The 16,465-nt window shown below is 48.5% G+C and overlaps 2 protein-coding genes and 1 pseudogene across 2 annotated transcripts; 1 reads left to right on the top strand and 2 right to left on the bottom strand.

Annotated features, from left to right (window-relative positions):
- The first annotated feature begins 5,447 nt into the window (after nucleotides 1-5,447).
- On the top strand, nucleotides 5,448-7,105 carry LOC139778902 (sentrin-specific protease 1 pseudogene; annotated as a pseudogene).
- Nucleotides 7,106-8,600: 1,495 nt separating this feature from the next.
- LOC139778901 (uncharacterized) lies at nucleotides 8,601-9,092 on the bottom strand. Its single transcript, XM_071717044.1, has one exon. The coding sequence runs from the start codon at nucleotides 9,090-9,092 to the stop codon at nucleotides 8,601-8,603; it is 492 nt and encodes a 163-aa protein (XP_071573145.1).
- Nucleotides 9,093-9,278: 186 nt separating this feature from the next.
- On the bottom strand, nucleotides 9,279-11,714 carry LOC139778900 (uncharacterized). Its single transcript, XM_071717043.1, has one exon. The coding sequence runs from the start codon at nucleotides 11,712-11,714 to the stop codon at nucleotides 9,279-9,281; it is 2,436 nt and encodes an 811-aa protein (XP_071573144.1).
- Between the last annotated feature and the right edge of the window lie 4,751 nt (nucleotides 11,715-16,465).

The raw sequence follows: 16,465 nt of genomic DNA, 5'->3' as shown, positions 1-16,465 counted from the left end.
GTAAAGAAGCTTAGCGACGTTGTTTACTGCATACAAAGGTCGCCTACTCGGAAAAAGAAAATAGTGCATGCTGATAGACTAGCTCCTTATTCAATCAGGAAAGTGGAGTAGGTCGGAGCCCGGACTAAGAATGTAGGGAAATAGGAACTAAATTTAGTGAAAACTTGTTTTGTTATTGTTCTTGTTACTGCGTTTGATGCTTGTTTTTACAGTTAGTCAAGAAGGATTTTCGATCCGGAGAGGACTGACGAAGACAGCGTAGTCCCATCTCAACTCTTCCCGTCGTTTAAATAAGAAAACCGCCTCGCCCACGGTTTTTGACCGTGGTTTTCCCGTGGGACGTAGGGCGAATGCCGAGGCGGGGACTGGGGAGTCTTACAAGACGCAGGGTCCACGGAAGTTCCCCCCCCCCATGTCCGAAGATTTAGAAGAGGAGTCAACGCCGGAAACAAGGAGGGGTCCACGCTGAGCCAGATAATAGCGGTGTTCTAAGAAGAGTCGTCCTGAAACCGGCAAGAGGGACCAGCCTGGCCAGCTCTCCCTCGGGAAAAGCCAAGACAGGAGACCCAAAAAGGAAGAGGTCGGGGTGACCGAGCTTCCTGGAAAAGGGAACCTAAGAAGACGGAGCCCGGTAACCCGCAGCAGCAGCTCGGGGTAGGGCAGGAGCCCGTCACAGAATCCCGGGAACAAAAGCCGCCTGTTCACTGCCCTTCTGGATTGTCGGGACGACAATCTTGAAGAGGGAGGGCAGTGTTGCGCCCGTGCTGGACACCCGTTTGTGGGCTGAACTTGGCTCCGCTGATCGCTCCGCGGAAGCTTCGTGCTGAAGCGCGTCCCTTGACGACGGAATACTGATTTTATTGATTTCACGACGACTGTCAGATTCTCGGGGAGACTCGGAACGTTCGAACGAGTTCTCCTTCTGTATCTTCAAATACGCTTTTCTGTACTAATCTCGAATAAACCTGAGTTCCTTATTTTGATAAACGAGTGTTCTCTTTCTCTCACGTGAGTCCGGGAGTGCGCGGCGCGAACGCGAGTGACCAGTGACAGCGGAGCGCGCGCAACAATATTTTCCTGTAATCCGAGCGTATAGTACGAAAATATTACAGTATATTACAATACTTCAGTCTGTAATTTTGTGTAATACTTTTATGTAGTTCCTGTAATATAATTTTCTGTAATCCGCTGTAGTTTCTTTCCGTAAGGGTACGTCAAGATAAACATCATCGCAACATTGTAAGTGTAAAAACCAATTGTAATAGAAAAAATCATTGCGCAGCTCACTCAGCTGCTTTTTCCACTGAATGCAATCTTTAAAAATCTTTATCATAATGATTTAAAAAGTATTTAATAATATTAACCATAATACTTATGTTACGTCCTGCGAACTCTACAGTTTCCCTTTTTCGCGGAAATTCTTATGCGACTAAGATAGCCCTTAAGATTAGAATAAGTAAACTGAGCACGGACGGTTATCGATCGGCGAGTGAGCTTTGATCTCTTCACATTCCTTTTTTTATAACCAAACTACCTATTTGCTTAGGCGACTAAAAGCGACCTTCCAGATGAATTACCGACAGACAAGGCATACGTGATCGGGTTTTCATCAGCTTTGTCTGGTCCATAACTATAAACCCGGCGACACGACGCGCCAAGGAGGCCTTAATCCCAGACAGAGTTTGATGAAGATCTTTATTGCATCGAGCGAGCTTTCTAAAATTGCTCGCACGATGTTTCCGACAAACAGAAACAAGGCCTAAGACGTGCCTGTAAATACACGTGGCGGAAGTTTCTGCTTGCATTGAACCTACCATTAAGATTGAGGGGTATGCATCGTCTGTTAACAAAAAAACAGGGTCGCGAGATAAATAAGGGACCCAAAGCCTAATAAAAGAGAAATCGACGATAATCGAAAAAACAAGATGAGTCACTGGAAGAATCGATGGGTTGCACCCCCAATAAGACAGTGGGGGCCTTACGAGAAGACTCACCAATGAACAGCCGTAAAAATCGATAACCGTATCTAGCTCCCCAAGATAGGCGAAAGCTCAAAAATCCACCTCTTGGGTGAGAAACATCCCGCCAACGAGAAATCCTCTAAACGAAAATTAGACACATCCCACAACGAAATCCACCCCTTCCATTCCTTAAATCTTCTTATATAGTAAGTATAGTAGGCCGATTCTACCCTGGGGGCTCCGAGGGGGGGTGAGGGAGGGGGGGTATCGGTTGCGCGGGAAGTGAGGGGAGAGGGGGGTATCGGATTACAAGGGTATCGGATAACGCGGGAAGGTAAGGGGAAGGGGGGTATCGGGTATCGGGTTACACAAGGGTATCGGATTACGCGGGGGAAGGGGGAGGGGGGGTGACCTTGACATACCACGTGTATAACTCACCGGGATGACTCACGTGTATGACTCACGTGTATGACTCACGTGTATGACTCACGTGCGCAAGTAGGGCCGCGTGGGGAGTCCGCGTTCGCGTTCGCGGTCGCGCCGCGGGGTCCGCGGGGTCCGCGTGGGGTCCGCGTGGAAGCGCGCGGTCGCGCCGCGGGGTCCGCGTGGGGGGTCCGCGTTTGCGTTCGCGGTCGCGCCGCGGGGTCCGCGTGGGGGTCCGCGGTCGCGCCGCGGGGGTACGTCCGCGTGGGGGCTCCGCGTTCGCGTTCGCGGTCGCGCCGCGGGGTACGTTCGCAACCATGCCGCTAGGCGGCGCACAATGGGTAAGACTAACTCGATAGCGCACTACGTAGGAGCGTGTTTTGTCGATGACGCATCGAACCTGTCGGGACATGTTTCGTAAACAAATTTTTTCTAGGAAAAGGGGGTGTTATCGCGTAGACTAAACAATCTATCTACGCAGTACGTAAAAAACAAAGGAAGAAATGACGTCATCGACGATGATCGACCCGATGACGCATTGAAGCGATGATAAAATTTAGGTAGGGATGGACATGCACGCAAAGAAATTACATCGTTCATTTAGTCATAAAAAAAGCCTGTTTAATTAACTCTTCTTTTACATAATATATCTTACGTACTAAAAACTAAAGCTGCGAGCTCACAATCGATGAGCTGATTTGTATTGAACGCATCGCTAGCGTATATTACATTCGACACTTCCTTAGGATCCGTTACAGTGGACGCGATATCGGAGAACTGCGCAAACTTTGCATCGACTGCCGCAAGTATTCTGACCAATCGATCGAATCTTGCATCGATGCACCGATCGAGATCGAACATTCGGTGCAACGTCGATTCGGTCATTATCAAGCGTACGTTTACAGATTCGAGACGTATGAGTTTGACATTATAAACCGACGTACAAACTCTCACTGTTAGCGGTCCAACGTTTATAAAACTGTGGATATCTTTGTAGTCATTGCGAAAGAAATTATGAATGTTTCGTCGTTGCTCGTAGAGTGCCTTCCACGTTTCGAGAGATAACAGCAGTTCCTTTCCTCGATGATCTCCAACGGCGATCTCCACGTAACTCGGTGGGCCCACATTGATGCCAATTTCGAGGAATTTGTATCCCGTAGCTGTCAACGCGTATCGTCTGCTGAGTATACGAACCGCGCGACGGTCCAACGAAATGCTGTATAAAAGAAATAAAATTAGTTTTTTTTCGTAAGTATTACAATTTGCAAAGATATAAAAACTGGGGGGAGGCTCTATATGTTTTTTTCTTAAACAAAACTTACCTATTACGTCTGTTCTCATACGTTTGAGTTCAACGTCGTGAATCGGCACGTAATAATTCACGCGTTTTCCACCATTGTTGCTGCTGCTGCTGCTTCCTTCAAAGGAGAACATTTTTTCCTCTCGGCTCTGAGAAGTTGACCGTTAGTACAAGCGATCGCGACAAGACTGATCATATAAAATTAATCGAGTATACGCGACAACACCGACATTCCAAAGTAATAATGTGGTGGGGGAAAAAAAAGGGGGGGATCAATGTTTATAGAACTGCGCAGTGGAATTTTTTTAGGAGAGAGGGAAGTAAAGCCTACTCTAACGGTGATGATGGGGAAGGGGAGGGGGAGTAAGAAATAAAAGATTATAAAAAGTTATATATATTTAGGAAATAATCTCGCTCGATTTTAATCGCTTGCTGTTAAACTTAGTCGCTTTCCTATTTATACAGGGCTCGCTAAGATAAATTTGACACAATTTACATTTAGCTTTTTATTCAATTAACTTTCAACATTTTCCACAGTTTAAACACTTGTGACAACTAGAACGAAAAAACACAGTATCAATCATTATTCCACGTATTCGATGATGAAAGCATCGGTCGTCGAGCGATTCAATCGCACGTTAAAGAACAACATGTGGAAAATGTTTACGCTCAACGGAAATTACAAGTGGGTCGACGCCTTGCCGCGACTCGTGTTGGATTACAACGCGCGCAAGCATCGAACGATCGGCATGCGACCCATCGACGTTACCCCCGCGATCGCCGAAAAACTCTTGGCTACTGTGTACAGCGCGATAAAGATCGCGGATCCGGCAAAGTTTAAAGCGGACGACTCGGTACGCGTCAGCAAATACAAGACAATTTTCGAGAAGGGTTACACGCCGAATTGGACCACCGAGGTGTTTAAGATCGTTAAAGTGCAGCGTACCAATCTTGTAACCTACCTACTCGAGGACTATCGTGGAAAATCCGTCGCTGGAGCGTTCTACGAGCACGAGTTGCATTGCGCGACTTATTCTGACGTGTATCTCGTGGAGAAAGTACTGCGCAGGAGGGGCGACGAGGTTTACGTGAAATGGCTGGGATTCGATGGATCGCACAACTCTTGGATACACAAGGACAATGTTATTTAATTCGTGCAGATTGTATTTTTTAAAACATATGAAAAAATTAAACCATGTAAAAAATATTAAATACAAAATATCCATTATAAATATATGTAAGACGTATGCAACATATAAAATGTTTGAAATATAAAATACATGTACAATATCTTTATTAATATCCTTTCTAATATAATACGTTATCTACTCGAGGACTATTGTGACTTTCGTGTTTATCGTGGCGCCATAAACAAATTTTTTTCTTGGAGAAAGGGGCGGTTATTGCGTAGACGTATCTATTTCACACTATTTTTTACGACGTAGTACGCAAGACAAAGGAAGAAATGCAAAACAAAGAAAAAAAATGATTTTTCAAGATTCAGTTGGAGCGAGAGAGAGAGCAAAGGGTATATAACGAGGAATGCATCAAGCCGCAGTAGTATGATTGAAAATCTGTGTACAGCGATACATCTGTGCAGCGATCGAGACAGTTAAAATCTATGTGCAGCGATTCATCTGTGCAGAGATTCATCTGTGCAGCAATTCATCTGGTAAATGTGCAAATTAATATTAAAAATAATGGAATGCGATGTGGTATAATTTTTGTGACACCATAATTTTTATACCAAAGGTTTCCACAGTATGAAGGTGGTGGTGGAAGGTTTCGGTCTGAGACTCACGCGGAAGGATCTCTACACGTTGGTCTTAAATTGGCTGAACGATGAAGTAATAAACTTCTACATGAATCTGTTGATCGCTAGAGGCACATCTTCCGACACGTATCCAAAAGTACATGCAATGAACACGTTCTTTTATCCGAAACTTCTGTCGAGCGGTCACTCGTCTTTGAAGCGATGGACCAGGAAAGTTGACATATTCGCACAGGATCTTATAATTATCCCTATACATCTGAACGTTCACTGGTGTATAGCGATAGTAGATTACCGCGATAAATCGATTGTATATTATGATAGTATGGGTGGCGATAATTCGAAATGTCTAGCGGCGCTACAACAATATGTACAGGAGGAGAGTCTGGACAAGAAAAAACACTCTTACGATATGAGCGATTGGAAATTTCATTCCACCAAGAACATTCCTCAACAGATGAACGGCAGCGATTGTGGCGACGACATGCCGTACTTTAGGAACAAAATGTTTAGGGAAATAATAAATGTACACTTTTGTAAAAAAATATATAATGAATAAATATTTGAAATATGAAAAAAATGTACGATATATTTATTAATATCCTTCCATTAATATACAGTATACATACGTTACATTGCATTACATACATACATACATACATATATTAGGTAATTATGCATAAAAACACCCCACCCGCCAATGACCTTGACCTTGACATATGTTGTCAAGGTCACCCTCCTGAGTGACCTTCAGAAGTTTTTAGCTGGCGGTCGTTTTTTATTAAAAAGTTATTAACAATAAAAGTTTGAAAAATATAGCAATTATTTTAAGTATTGAGAGGCATAAACGACTAATATTACGTTTTTTTTTTAAAGCAGAGAATACTTTATTTCGCGAGAAAGTCGCTGCTTTACCAAAACACAACATTTAAAGCAGTAAATTGTTGATAAATTAAAGTCTTTTTGTTAATGCAGTGAATACTTTATTTCGCGAGAAAGTCGCGGCTTTACCAAAACACAACATTTAAAGCAGTAAATTGTTGATAAATTGAAGTCTTTTTGTTAAAACAGAGAATACTTTATTTCGCGAAAAAGTCGCTGCTTTACCAAAACACAAAAAAGCAGTAAATTGTTGATAAATTGTATATTGAATATATGTGAGTATTGGAAGGCATAAATGACTAATATATGTATATGTCGAAATAGTTCACGCATATACTTTCCACGCGAGACGAGTTGTCACATGGGTTCGTGACGCGCTTTACAAGCTCGTTTATATATATACATAATGAATTAGACAGTGCTCGTAATTAATTAGTGTTTATTATGTGTATTAATTTTACAGCGGATACATTCTACGCATAATACGAAAGAAAGCATCAATTCTTTCGTTAAAAGTGTTTTTTTTTTTTTTAACAAATTCCGCCAAGTAGTGAATATAATGTGTTTCCACAATGCCAAATCGAGGTATTGCTCCTCGCATATCCCTCCATAATCGCTCTATGTTTTGAGTGTGGACACCAGTTTGCGGGTCCACAAAATTTTCCGTATGATTAACCACGTAATGAGTGTAATCATAATTACGCAGAGTGTCGTATGCACGCCAGCAATCAGAATGAATTACTGAGCCAGGGGCAATTCGACGCTTAATAATGTCGACGAGAGTGATACTGGTGCGAACCTTGACGGGCATGATAAACATTTTGCCACTGACTCGTTCAATGGCACCGAATACCCACTGACCTTTGACGATTCGTCCCCTATTGTATTTACGCTTTCCCACTTTTGCCTCGTCAATCTCGACGATAACGCCTGATCCACCAAGTAATTCTTCGTCAGCTATAATCCACTGTTGAAGTAACTGTAATAGGACATTTTCATTGGACTAGTAGTCATAATTAAAAAATTAACAAAAAAAATTGGAAAAATATATTAGTTTATAAAGTTATAATCATGTAGAACAATTATATATAGCAATTATACAATTATTGTTCGAGAGCACGCGGTAGCGCGGGATAGCGCGAAGTAATAAACGACCACAAAGAAACAGCAAGTCCAAAGAATACAATAAATGAAACACAATGTATTCAGAGTTTAAGTATGTACAATTATTTACAATGTTCGTTAATTTCCAGAAAAGGAAAAAAGCCGTGAGCGCGCACAGAAGTTAGCACAGCAAAAGCGGCAAGATCTAGCGAGTGCGAATTGATAAGCGAAAAGCGGTGTTAAGCGGTGTACAAGCGGTCGTATAAAGATACTAGGCGGGTGATCTGCGAGCGAGAGCGGTTCCGCGGCGCAGCGGCGGTCTTTTATTACCTCCGAGACGAGGCTCTCTCCGGGCCAATCACCAATAAATTTATCGCGTTTTACAAACATTGAAGGATGTTCTAGGACTCTGTGCGTGATTGGTGGCCACATGCGCGTGGCTCGAATTTCGGGAGGGTGATTGGCCATCGGCGACCTACGTCATCGTGCGCACGACAAAGTTTCGTTTGACGATCCGACGAGATCGTTGCTTGTTTTCGATCGCACTGTTTATAGCATGGATCTTTCCTTTGTGTAAGAGCGGTTGCTTGACTTTGTTTTCGCCGAGCGAAAGTCGGCGAACTTTCCAGAATGCGACTGATAGAAAGATCCATGCTATACTGAACATTAACACGATTTATTTAATTTCCACTTAATTAAACGCGTGCGAGTACAGGCATGCATTATCGCAATCTCAAACATCCCGCCCGCCTCGTCATATGTTGACGAAATGCGACGGTGCGCTCGATGGGGCGACCAAAGTCGCGGCAGGAAGTATCAATTTACGATCGATTCGCGATGATCGCAATACCGGCGCGAGTGTAAGCGGCCATGTTGGGGTGGCGCGCGGCTGCGCAGTATCACAACACGCGGTGATCTCGCGCAAGACATATATAATCGCAAATCGCAAAGTAAGTGACGTGAAGTTTTCTGTGACCCGTGAAACGTGAAGTGAAGTGACGCGAGATTACGGTGAATTGAGGCGGAAGTCCGAAATAAACGATTGCGCACGGTGAACTTTAAACGTTGGCAGAAGGCCTCCAAAAGTAATTAAGCGAAGTGAGTGTAAATTGGCAGAAGGCCGACAAAAACAATTGAGCGACAGAGTGTGTCGATGGGCTCACGCATCCTTCGGCGTCGGCTGGTCCTCAGCTCCGGGAAGAAGCACGAGCTTGCAGAGTGGTCGAACTAACTCTGACGTGACAGTCCGAATCGTCGCCACTCGAACGACGCCGTCGTCTCCGGGGTGCAGCTGAATGATGCGGGCGAGAGGCCATCGGCTCGGTGGTGTGCTGTCAGCGCGCACCAGGCACAGGGATCCGACGGCAGGTGCATCCTCGGGTTTGAGCCACTTCGAGCGAGCGGTCATTCCGTTGATGTACTCGTGCGACCACCGTGACCAAAAGTGATCGCGCATTTTTTGGAGGTGTTGCCACCGGGAAAGTGAGCTCTCAGCAGTGTTAGTCAAGGAGGGTTCGGGAACAGCCAGGAGAGGAGCACCGATTAGAAAGTGCCCCGGGGTGAGCGCGGATAAGTCGTCCGGATCGTCGGACAAAGCTTGCAGCGGCCTGGAATTCAGGCAGGCTTCGATCTGAGCAAGGAGGGTGCTCATCTCCTCGAAAGTGAGTGTCGTTTCGCCGATGACTCAACGGAGGTGGAATTTCGTGGACTTGACGGCAGCCTCCCACAATCCGCCGAAGTGCGGTGCAGCCGGCGGGTTGAAATGCCATTTGATGCCTTCCGTGGCAGTGACGTGGGCAAGGCGACGGCCGTTGGCAGACGAAGCTCGAAAGAACTCTCACAGGACTCGGTCAGCTCCCAGGAAATTGGTGCCGCAATCGGAATGGAGCTCTTCGCAAAGGCCTCGACGTGCCGTGAAGCGACGGAACGCGGCAAGGAAGGCTTCGGTCGTGTAATCCGAGACCACGTCGAGGTGCACGGCCTTGGTGCAGAGGCACACGAACACCGCGATGAAGGCTTTGTGCGCTCTGTGTCCGCGGCCCTTGCTCGTGCGGATGAAGATCGGGCCGGCGTAGTCCAGGCCTGTTCGGAGGAATGGGCGCGCTGGAGTGACTCGTCCTTTCAGGAGGTTGCCCATCGGCGGTTGAGGGGCCGTCGCTCGCCAGCGGGTGCACGTCACACAGCGATGCAACAGCTGTTTGACAACGGAGCGGCCTCGAGGGATCCAGAAGCAGAGGCGAAGTAGGCCGAGGGTGAGCTGCACTCCTCCGTGCAGTGTTCGACGGTGGCAAGACTCAATGAGCAGTCGAGTGAGCCACGAGGACGGCAGTGCGATCATGGGATGTCGCTCATCGGTGGAAAGCGTGGCATGCTTGAGGCGGCCCCCGACCCTCAGCACGCCTTGGTCGTCCAGGAATGGACTCAGGTTTGCCAGAGGACTTCGAGGCGACACAGTGCGGTTCGCGGAAAGTGATGTGATCTCGGCGGCGAAGTGCAGTGCTTGCACCACGCGGAGCCAGAGAAGCATTGCGTCGTCGATCTCGTCCGATCGCAACGTGAGTGCGGTGGTGCGGGAAGCGGTGCGGCGCCAGCGAGAGCACCAAGCCGTTACTCGCAGAAGCCGGTGCAGGGAGGAGAACCGAAGAAGCATCTCGGGTTTGGCCTCGACCTTCTCGGTGGCCACGTGCGCCACGACTCTTTGTTCGGGCAGCTCCGTGTCGGACATCTTAAGGCCCTCGCTCGGCCACTGGGATCGGTCCTTGCGGAGCCAGGCGGGTCCAGTCCACCACAGGGCATGTTCCAACAGTTCGCCCGGAGCGATCCCTCTGGAGGCGCAGTCCGCAGGGTTGTCTCGCCCGGGGACATGTCGCCATTGAGCGTCCGGGAGCTTTTGCTGGATGTGGGCTACGCGATTCGCCACGTAGGTTTTCCAGCGGGAGGCGTGTCCTCGGAACCAGTGCAAGGTTACCTCCGAATCTGACCAAAGAAAAGTGGGTGCTGCGAACAGACGTAATGTTGACCGAGTGTGACACGCGAGAGAGGCGAGTAAGTCGGCGGCATTGAGTTCGAGGCGCGGCAGGGTCACTTGCTTGACCGGTGCCACCTTACTCTTCGCGGCCAGCAAGTGAATTGTCACGGTGCCGTTTCTGGTGATGCGGAGGTACACGGCCGCGGCGTATCCTCGCTCGGACGCGTTGGCAAAACCGTGCAGCTCCACGTGCGCGTCCTCGTCTCCGCTGCCAAGCCAGCGGTTCACGCGTAAGCGGGAGAGGAGAGGCAGTTCCTCGAGGAAGCTCCTCCAGCAGTGCGCGTCGGCGGCGGGAAGCGGATCGTCCCAATCAAGTCGCTGCAGCCACGCGGACTGGATAAGAATTTTCGCGCGAATCACAACGGGAGCGAGCCATCCCAACGGATCAAAGAGTCGAGCGGTTTCCGCGAGGACGCGTCGTTTGGTGAACTCTGCGATAGAGCGCGGGTGAATCGCGAACGCGAAAGTGTCCTCGTTCGGGTGCCACAACAACCCAAGAGTGGAAAGGCTCTCATTTTCCCACGAGTGCGGTTTGTGGTGAAGTCGGTGCTCGGGAGGGATTTCCGACAGCACTTCCTCGCAATTCGCGGCCCACTTTCGGAGCGGGAACCAGCCCGCCGTGCACAGCCCGCGGAGTTCTGTCTGTTTGGCGATCGCGTCGGATAAAGTGTTCGCCCCCGAGACGACGTCGTCCACGTAAGTGTCTTCGCGCAAGGTGATCGCTCCCCGGGGATATCGCGATTGTTCGTCGTGGGCCAATTGTCGCAACGTTCGAATGGCCAAGAAAGGCGCGCACGCGAGACCGTACGTCACCGTGAGAAGCAGGTACACGCACACGAGGGCGAGGAGGGTGCAACGCCAGAGGATGCACTGGTATCGCCGATCGTCCGGGTGGATGAGGATCTGCCGGTACATCTTCTCAATGTCCGTGACGAAAGAGTAGCGGTGCCAGCGCCAGCGCATCAGAATGTCGGCTAGAGCGGGCAGCAAATTGGCGCCCACGAGGAGGTGGTGGTTCAGCGACTCACCGGACGTCGTTTGTTGTGACCCGTTGAAGACCACTCTGAGTTTGGTGGAGGTGCTCGATTCTCGGAGCACACCATGATGAGGTAGGTAACACTCAGGCTTGATTTCGTGGTCTGGAGAAACAGAAGCTAACTCCATGTGTTTCAGCTCCTCGTATTCTCGCATGAACGTGCGGTAGAGCTCGCCGAATCGGGAGTCCTTCTGGCATTTCCGCTCCATCGCGGTCAGCAGGCGCTCGGCCGGTCGGCGAGTTTCAGAAAGCGACGTTGGCACTCTGGAGAATGGTAGTCGAACAATGTATCTTCCTGTTTCCGTGCGGGAGTAAGTGCGTAAGAAGTCCTCGCACTGCTGTTCTTCGGGTGTGAGAGCGGCGGGAGCGGAAGGCTCTGCTTCTTGCTCCTAGAAGCGGCGCACGAGATCGGCCAACTCGTGGTCGGCCGTCGCTTGGAAGCTGCCGCGCGCGTGGAGTGCCGAGGCTCCGCAACCTCCGGAAAGGATCCATTCAAATGCGGTTTTCTGTGCGATCGGAGCATTCGGCCCGCCCTTGCGGATGCCGTCTTCGAGGATGGTGGAGCAGACTTCTGCTCCGAGAAGTAGCTCGACCGGATCTCCAGCCGAAAACTGCGCATCGGCCAGAGGCAGCCCTTTGAGGTGGGGCCACGTGAAGGGGCTCTTTATCGTCGAGCCTTGGTAGAGAGAAAGACGGGGCAGCACGAACGCGACGGCGGTGATCGTGGCTCCGGTCGTTTCGGACGTGAGGCTAACTGTCACCTTCCCGCGGGTTGACCCGGATTTCGAACCCCCGATTTTGAAGATTGACACGGCGGAACGAGATCGTTGCAGGTGCAACCGCTGCACGAGTGATTCGGCCATGATTGAGACCTCAGATCCTTGATCGATGAGGACTCGTGCTGAATGTGGATTACCGTGGCGGTCGGCGACGGTCACTCGCGCGGTTGCGAGGAGGATCGCCTTGCGGTCGTTAGCGGGACGCACGGCGGACAGCGCGCTGACCTCGGCGGACGTCGACGCGGGAACGTAGGCTTCGTGAAGCATCGTGTGATGCCGAGCCTTACACGTGAAGCAGTTTTTCGACGATTGACACTTCGCGACGGAGTGATTGCCAAGGCAGTTGTAACACAATCGGCTGGACAACCGTCTTTCGGTCTTTGGCGGGCTTAGCTTTGAACTCACTACACGACATCAGAGAGTGCTTTCCCTTGCACAGGGCGCACTGCGAATCGGAACTGTCTTTCGAGCCGTGCTTCGCGACGTGAGTCTTCGCGGACCGAGTGGAATCGGGGGGTTTCGCGACGGTTTTCGGTTTCTCGGCGTTCAGTGTAAGAATACGCTTCGAAATAAAGTTCGTGAGAGTGTCGTGTGCCGGCGGATCGACGGAGTCTGAGGTGGACGACTCCCACTCAAGTCGCGTTCGCGGATCGAAGAGCTCGACAACCAGGTGGTTGAAGAGGTCCATGCCATGAGACTCGATGGGCCTCCCGATGCTCTCCTGAGCATTGACTGCGGTTGTGACGGCATTGTAGATTCGGCTCAGCTCTTCAGCGGTTTCTCCCTTCATCTTTGCTGCGGCGGTAAACGTAGCGAAGTTGGAGCGTATCAACTCCTTTTTATTCTCAAAATGCTTACTCAAGATCGCCCACGCGCGGTCGTAATTATCTCCGGTCACCGTTAATGAGCGTACTAACTTTTCAGCGGGCCCTTGCAGACAAGAGCGGAGATAATGGAACCGCTCAGTGTTCGAGATCGATAAATTCTCGCCGATGACCGATAGGAAGAGATCCCGAAAAGACGGCCATTCCTCGTACGCGCCCGAGAAGTGTGGTAATTTAATACGCGGCAGCGAGATTTTGGGGGCGCGTTCGCCACTCTGCTCTGGCCCAGCTGGCACCTGGGGCGACGCGGCTTTTAAGGTGCTTGCGCAAGTGGTGAGCAAGCTGTGCTGATGCACGTACGCATTCTCGACGGTGTCAAAAAAAATCAGTTTTGTAGTACTCACTATCGGTGTAGAGATCTCTATAGCATGCCCGAATGAGATCGTGGTTTGACTCAAACTTGGCCCACAGGTCGTCGAGAATGCGGATGCGAGTGTTCACAACGTCGAGGGTAATGTTGTCTGCACCCTGCTTCCGTAGATTGGTCATTGCGCGGGAGATGCGCCCGTGGATGTCGTGCTGACTGTTCAGCAAGGTGCCCTGAGCCAGGCTCATGGCTGCGGTCGTTTGTTGAGGAGGCACTCCCGAATTTGCGGTTGCCGGTCAAATCCGGCTCGAAGGACCAGAATGTTCGAGAGCACGCGGTAGCGCGGGATAGCGCGAAGTAATAAACGACCACAAAGAAACAGCAAGTCCAAAGAATACAATAAATGAAACACAATGTATTCAGAGTTTAAGTATGTACAATTATTTACAATGTTCGTTAATTTCCAGAAAAGGAAAAAAGCCGTGAGCGCGCACAGAAGTTAGCACAGCAAAAGCGGCGAGATCTAGCGAGTGCGAATTGATAAGCGAAAAGCGGTGTTAAGCGGTGTACAAGCGGTCGTATAAAGATACTAGGCGGGTGATCTGCGAGCGAGAGCGATTCCGCGGCGCAGCGGCGGTCTTTTCCCAGTAAACAAAAGGTCCTCTTTAAGATTACTTTTGAAAGATAAAAGATGTCTTTCAAGATATCCAAAACAGGACTTTTAGTGTAACTAAAAGATGTCCAATGTCCGTCTCAAAAGTGGTCTTTCAGATATCCTAATGAGCACTTTTGATTTTTGAAACCTCTTTCGAAAGTTATCTAAAAGTCAACATTAAGAGAACTAAAAGAGACCTCTAGGTTGTCCTTCATAGGTTAGTTTAGGGTTAGGTTTAATTAATTTTTATAATTTTTTGAAAAAATCGAATAAAACAGGAAAAAATGAAACAGAATTAGAATAAAAAATTGTATAAAACAGAAAAATGTATTCTGTTTTAAACAATTAGTAAATCCAATTCTGTCGCATTTCTTCCTGATTTATTCAACTCTTGTTTATTAGCAAAAATAAACAGTCATTATAAGTAAATAGGGGAGACCGGGGCTAAAAAGTCTACGGGGTAAATACGTCTAATCAAATATCTCGGAACCTGTATATTGTGCGAACTCGCTATTAACATTGTAAACGCTGCTTATGGTACCCATGTGACCAACGGAGTTTCGGCAGGTTACCTGCCGTGTTATGATTTTTACGAGGGCAAACGTGTTTTCGGAAGGTGAAAGTGAAATTTTCTGCGCGTGGAAATTTTGTAATATCTGCAATAATATTTGCTCTCCAAATCTTGAGGTACGTGATTATAAAGAGTAATGCATGCTGAACACAAATCCAGTGTAGTTTTTTCATTATCGTTGATGTCTAATATTTCATGGGCGATCAAACCTGAAACTTGTGCTTGGGGCTAATCAGTCTACAAGCACCCGGGGCTAATCGGGCTAATCTCGTCATTGTGGCGCGCCGGGCGCACGACTTCAGCTCACGGTGATTTCAGGTTAGGTTTCCCTCGAGCGTGATTCTGTCTTCCCTTGCACGTGCGTCAGTTTGTGTAAGAGAGAAATGGTACGCACGTATCGTCGCAAAACGGGAGTTTTGGCCGACCGAAAAGATGGCGGACCGTCGTTTTCGAGATCGCTCGCGCTCACGGCACGTCGGCGAGGTACGGCGAGGCACGGCACGGCTCTGAGATCCCGCGATTTCCGCGCGAGAGTTGACATGCCGCGCGCGCGGTAGATCGTCCCGACTCCCGGCCGCGGTAAATCGTCGTTGTTGGTCGTTGTGTCAGTGACAGTCGCGCGTGCGACCGCATCGTCCAGCGTTCGCCGCATCGTCTCGGCGTCATTGTCGCCGCCGTTGTAGTGGTGGTGGTGTCGGTGGTGGTCATCGTCGTCGTCGTCGTCGTCGTCGTCGTCGTCGTGGTCGTGGCCGTTGTCGTCGTGGTGGTCGTGGCCGTCATCGTCGTGGTGGTCGTGGCCGTCGTCGTCGTCGTCGTCGTCGTCGTCGTCGGCGCGTCGAGGAATCGGCGCGAGGACGCCGTCGAGTCGGTAAAATGGTCGCACTCCACCGCGAGCTTTTCTAACACCCCTGTCGCTATTTATCGCTCCCCCGCGAGAAACGCGGCTTGGTTAGGTTGCTCGAGGGTCCGCGCTGATCCTATGGCACCGGAACGCCGTCACGCGTGTTCCCCGTGGTTGCCCGCGTTGACAATGTGACGTGCCGTTGGGGAGTTTACGATTTGGTTAACCTCTGTATTCACGTGCCTGAATTGTTTTATGGAATAGGTAAAACAATTATTTTTTAATAATGTTTCGCATAAAAATTTTAAATAAATTTTTATATTTTTCTTTTAAAAAACAATTATTAAAATGTATCCTATCATTTTTCAGGATTAGATGTACGTATATGTATTGAAAATGCAGTGTGACCGATTAGCCCCGGAGGGGGGACCGATTAGCCCCGGCATTTTTGAGATTTCAATTTTTCCACCGTTGTCGTTTTTGCTCTATACCGGTTAAACAAAGCGACGTAGATAAAAATTTCCTTAATAAATTTTGTAGCTAAAGGTTCACTCTTTACAGTGGTATACCAAATTTAACTAAAATTATTTATTTTGTTGTTAAAAATCGGCACCGAAAAAAACCAGACTGTTTAGCCCCGGTCTCCCCTACATTAATTTTATAGAATCTAAAATGTAATAGAACTTGTTAAATTTATAAACAGAACGTTTTAATAAAATAATTACGTAAAAGTCTTACGATTAATTATTGCATATCACATTTTGACAGTGAAGTAATTAACATTGGTCGCGTTCAGAAGCACAACCGCTCATTCCTTTAGAACTAAAAATTTACGTCAATCCGATGCAAGAGCCCAGTGAGCGGTTGTACTTCTGAATGCGCCCATTGATAGAAGTACAAAATTGCAACTTAAAATATTATAT

Source organism: Temnothorax nylanderi, unplaced genomic scaffold (assembly GCF_030848795.1).
Source record: "Temnothorax nylanderi isolate EJ_2023f unplaced genomic scaffold, tnyl_v1.0 TNYL_tig0201_pilon, whole genome shotgun sequence".
Taxonomy (NCBI): Eukaryota; Metazoa; Arthropoda; class Insecta; order Hymenoptera; family Formicidae; genus Temnothorax; species Temnothorax nylanderi.
This window is presented reverse-complemented; position numbering and strand designations above follow the sequence as displayed.

Excerpts from the sequence above, each read along its gene's own strand:
- LOC139778901 (XM_071717044.1), bottom strand. The coding sequence starts at position 9,092 with ATGAGCACCCTCCTTGCTCAGATCGAAGCCTGCCTGAATTCCAGGCCG.
- LOC139778900 (XM_071717043.1), bottom strand. The coding sequence starts at position 11,714 with ATGGAGCGGAAATGCCAGAAGGACTCCCGATTCGGCGAGCTCTACCGC.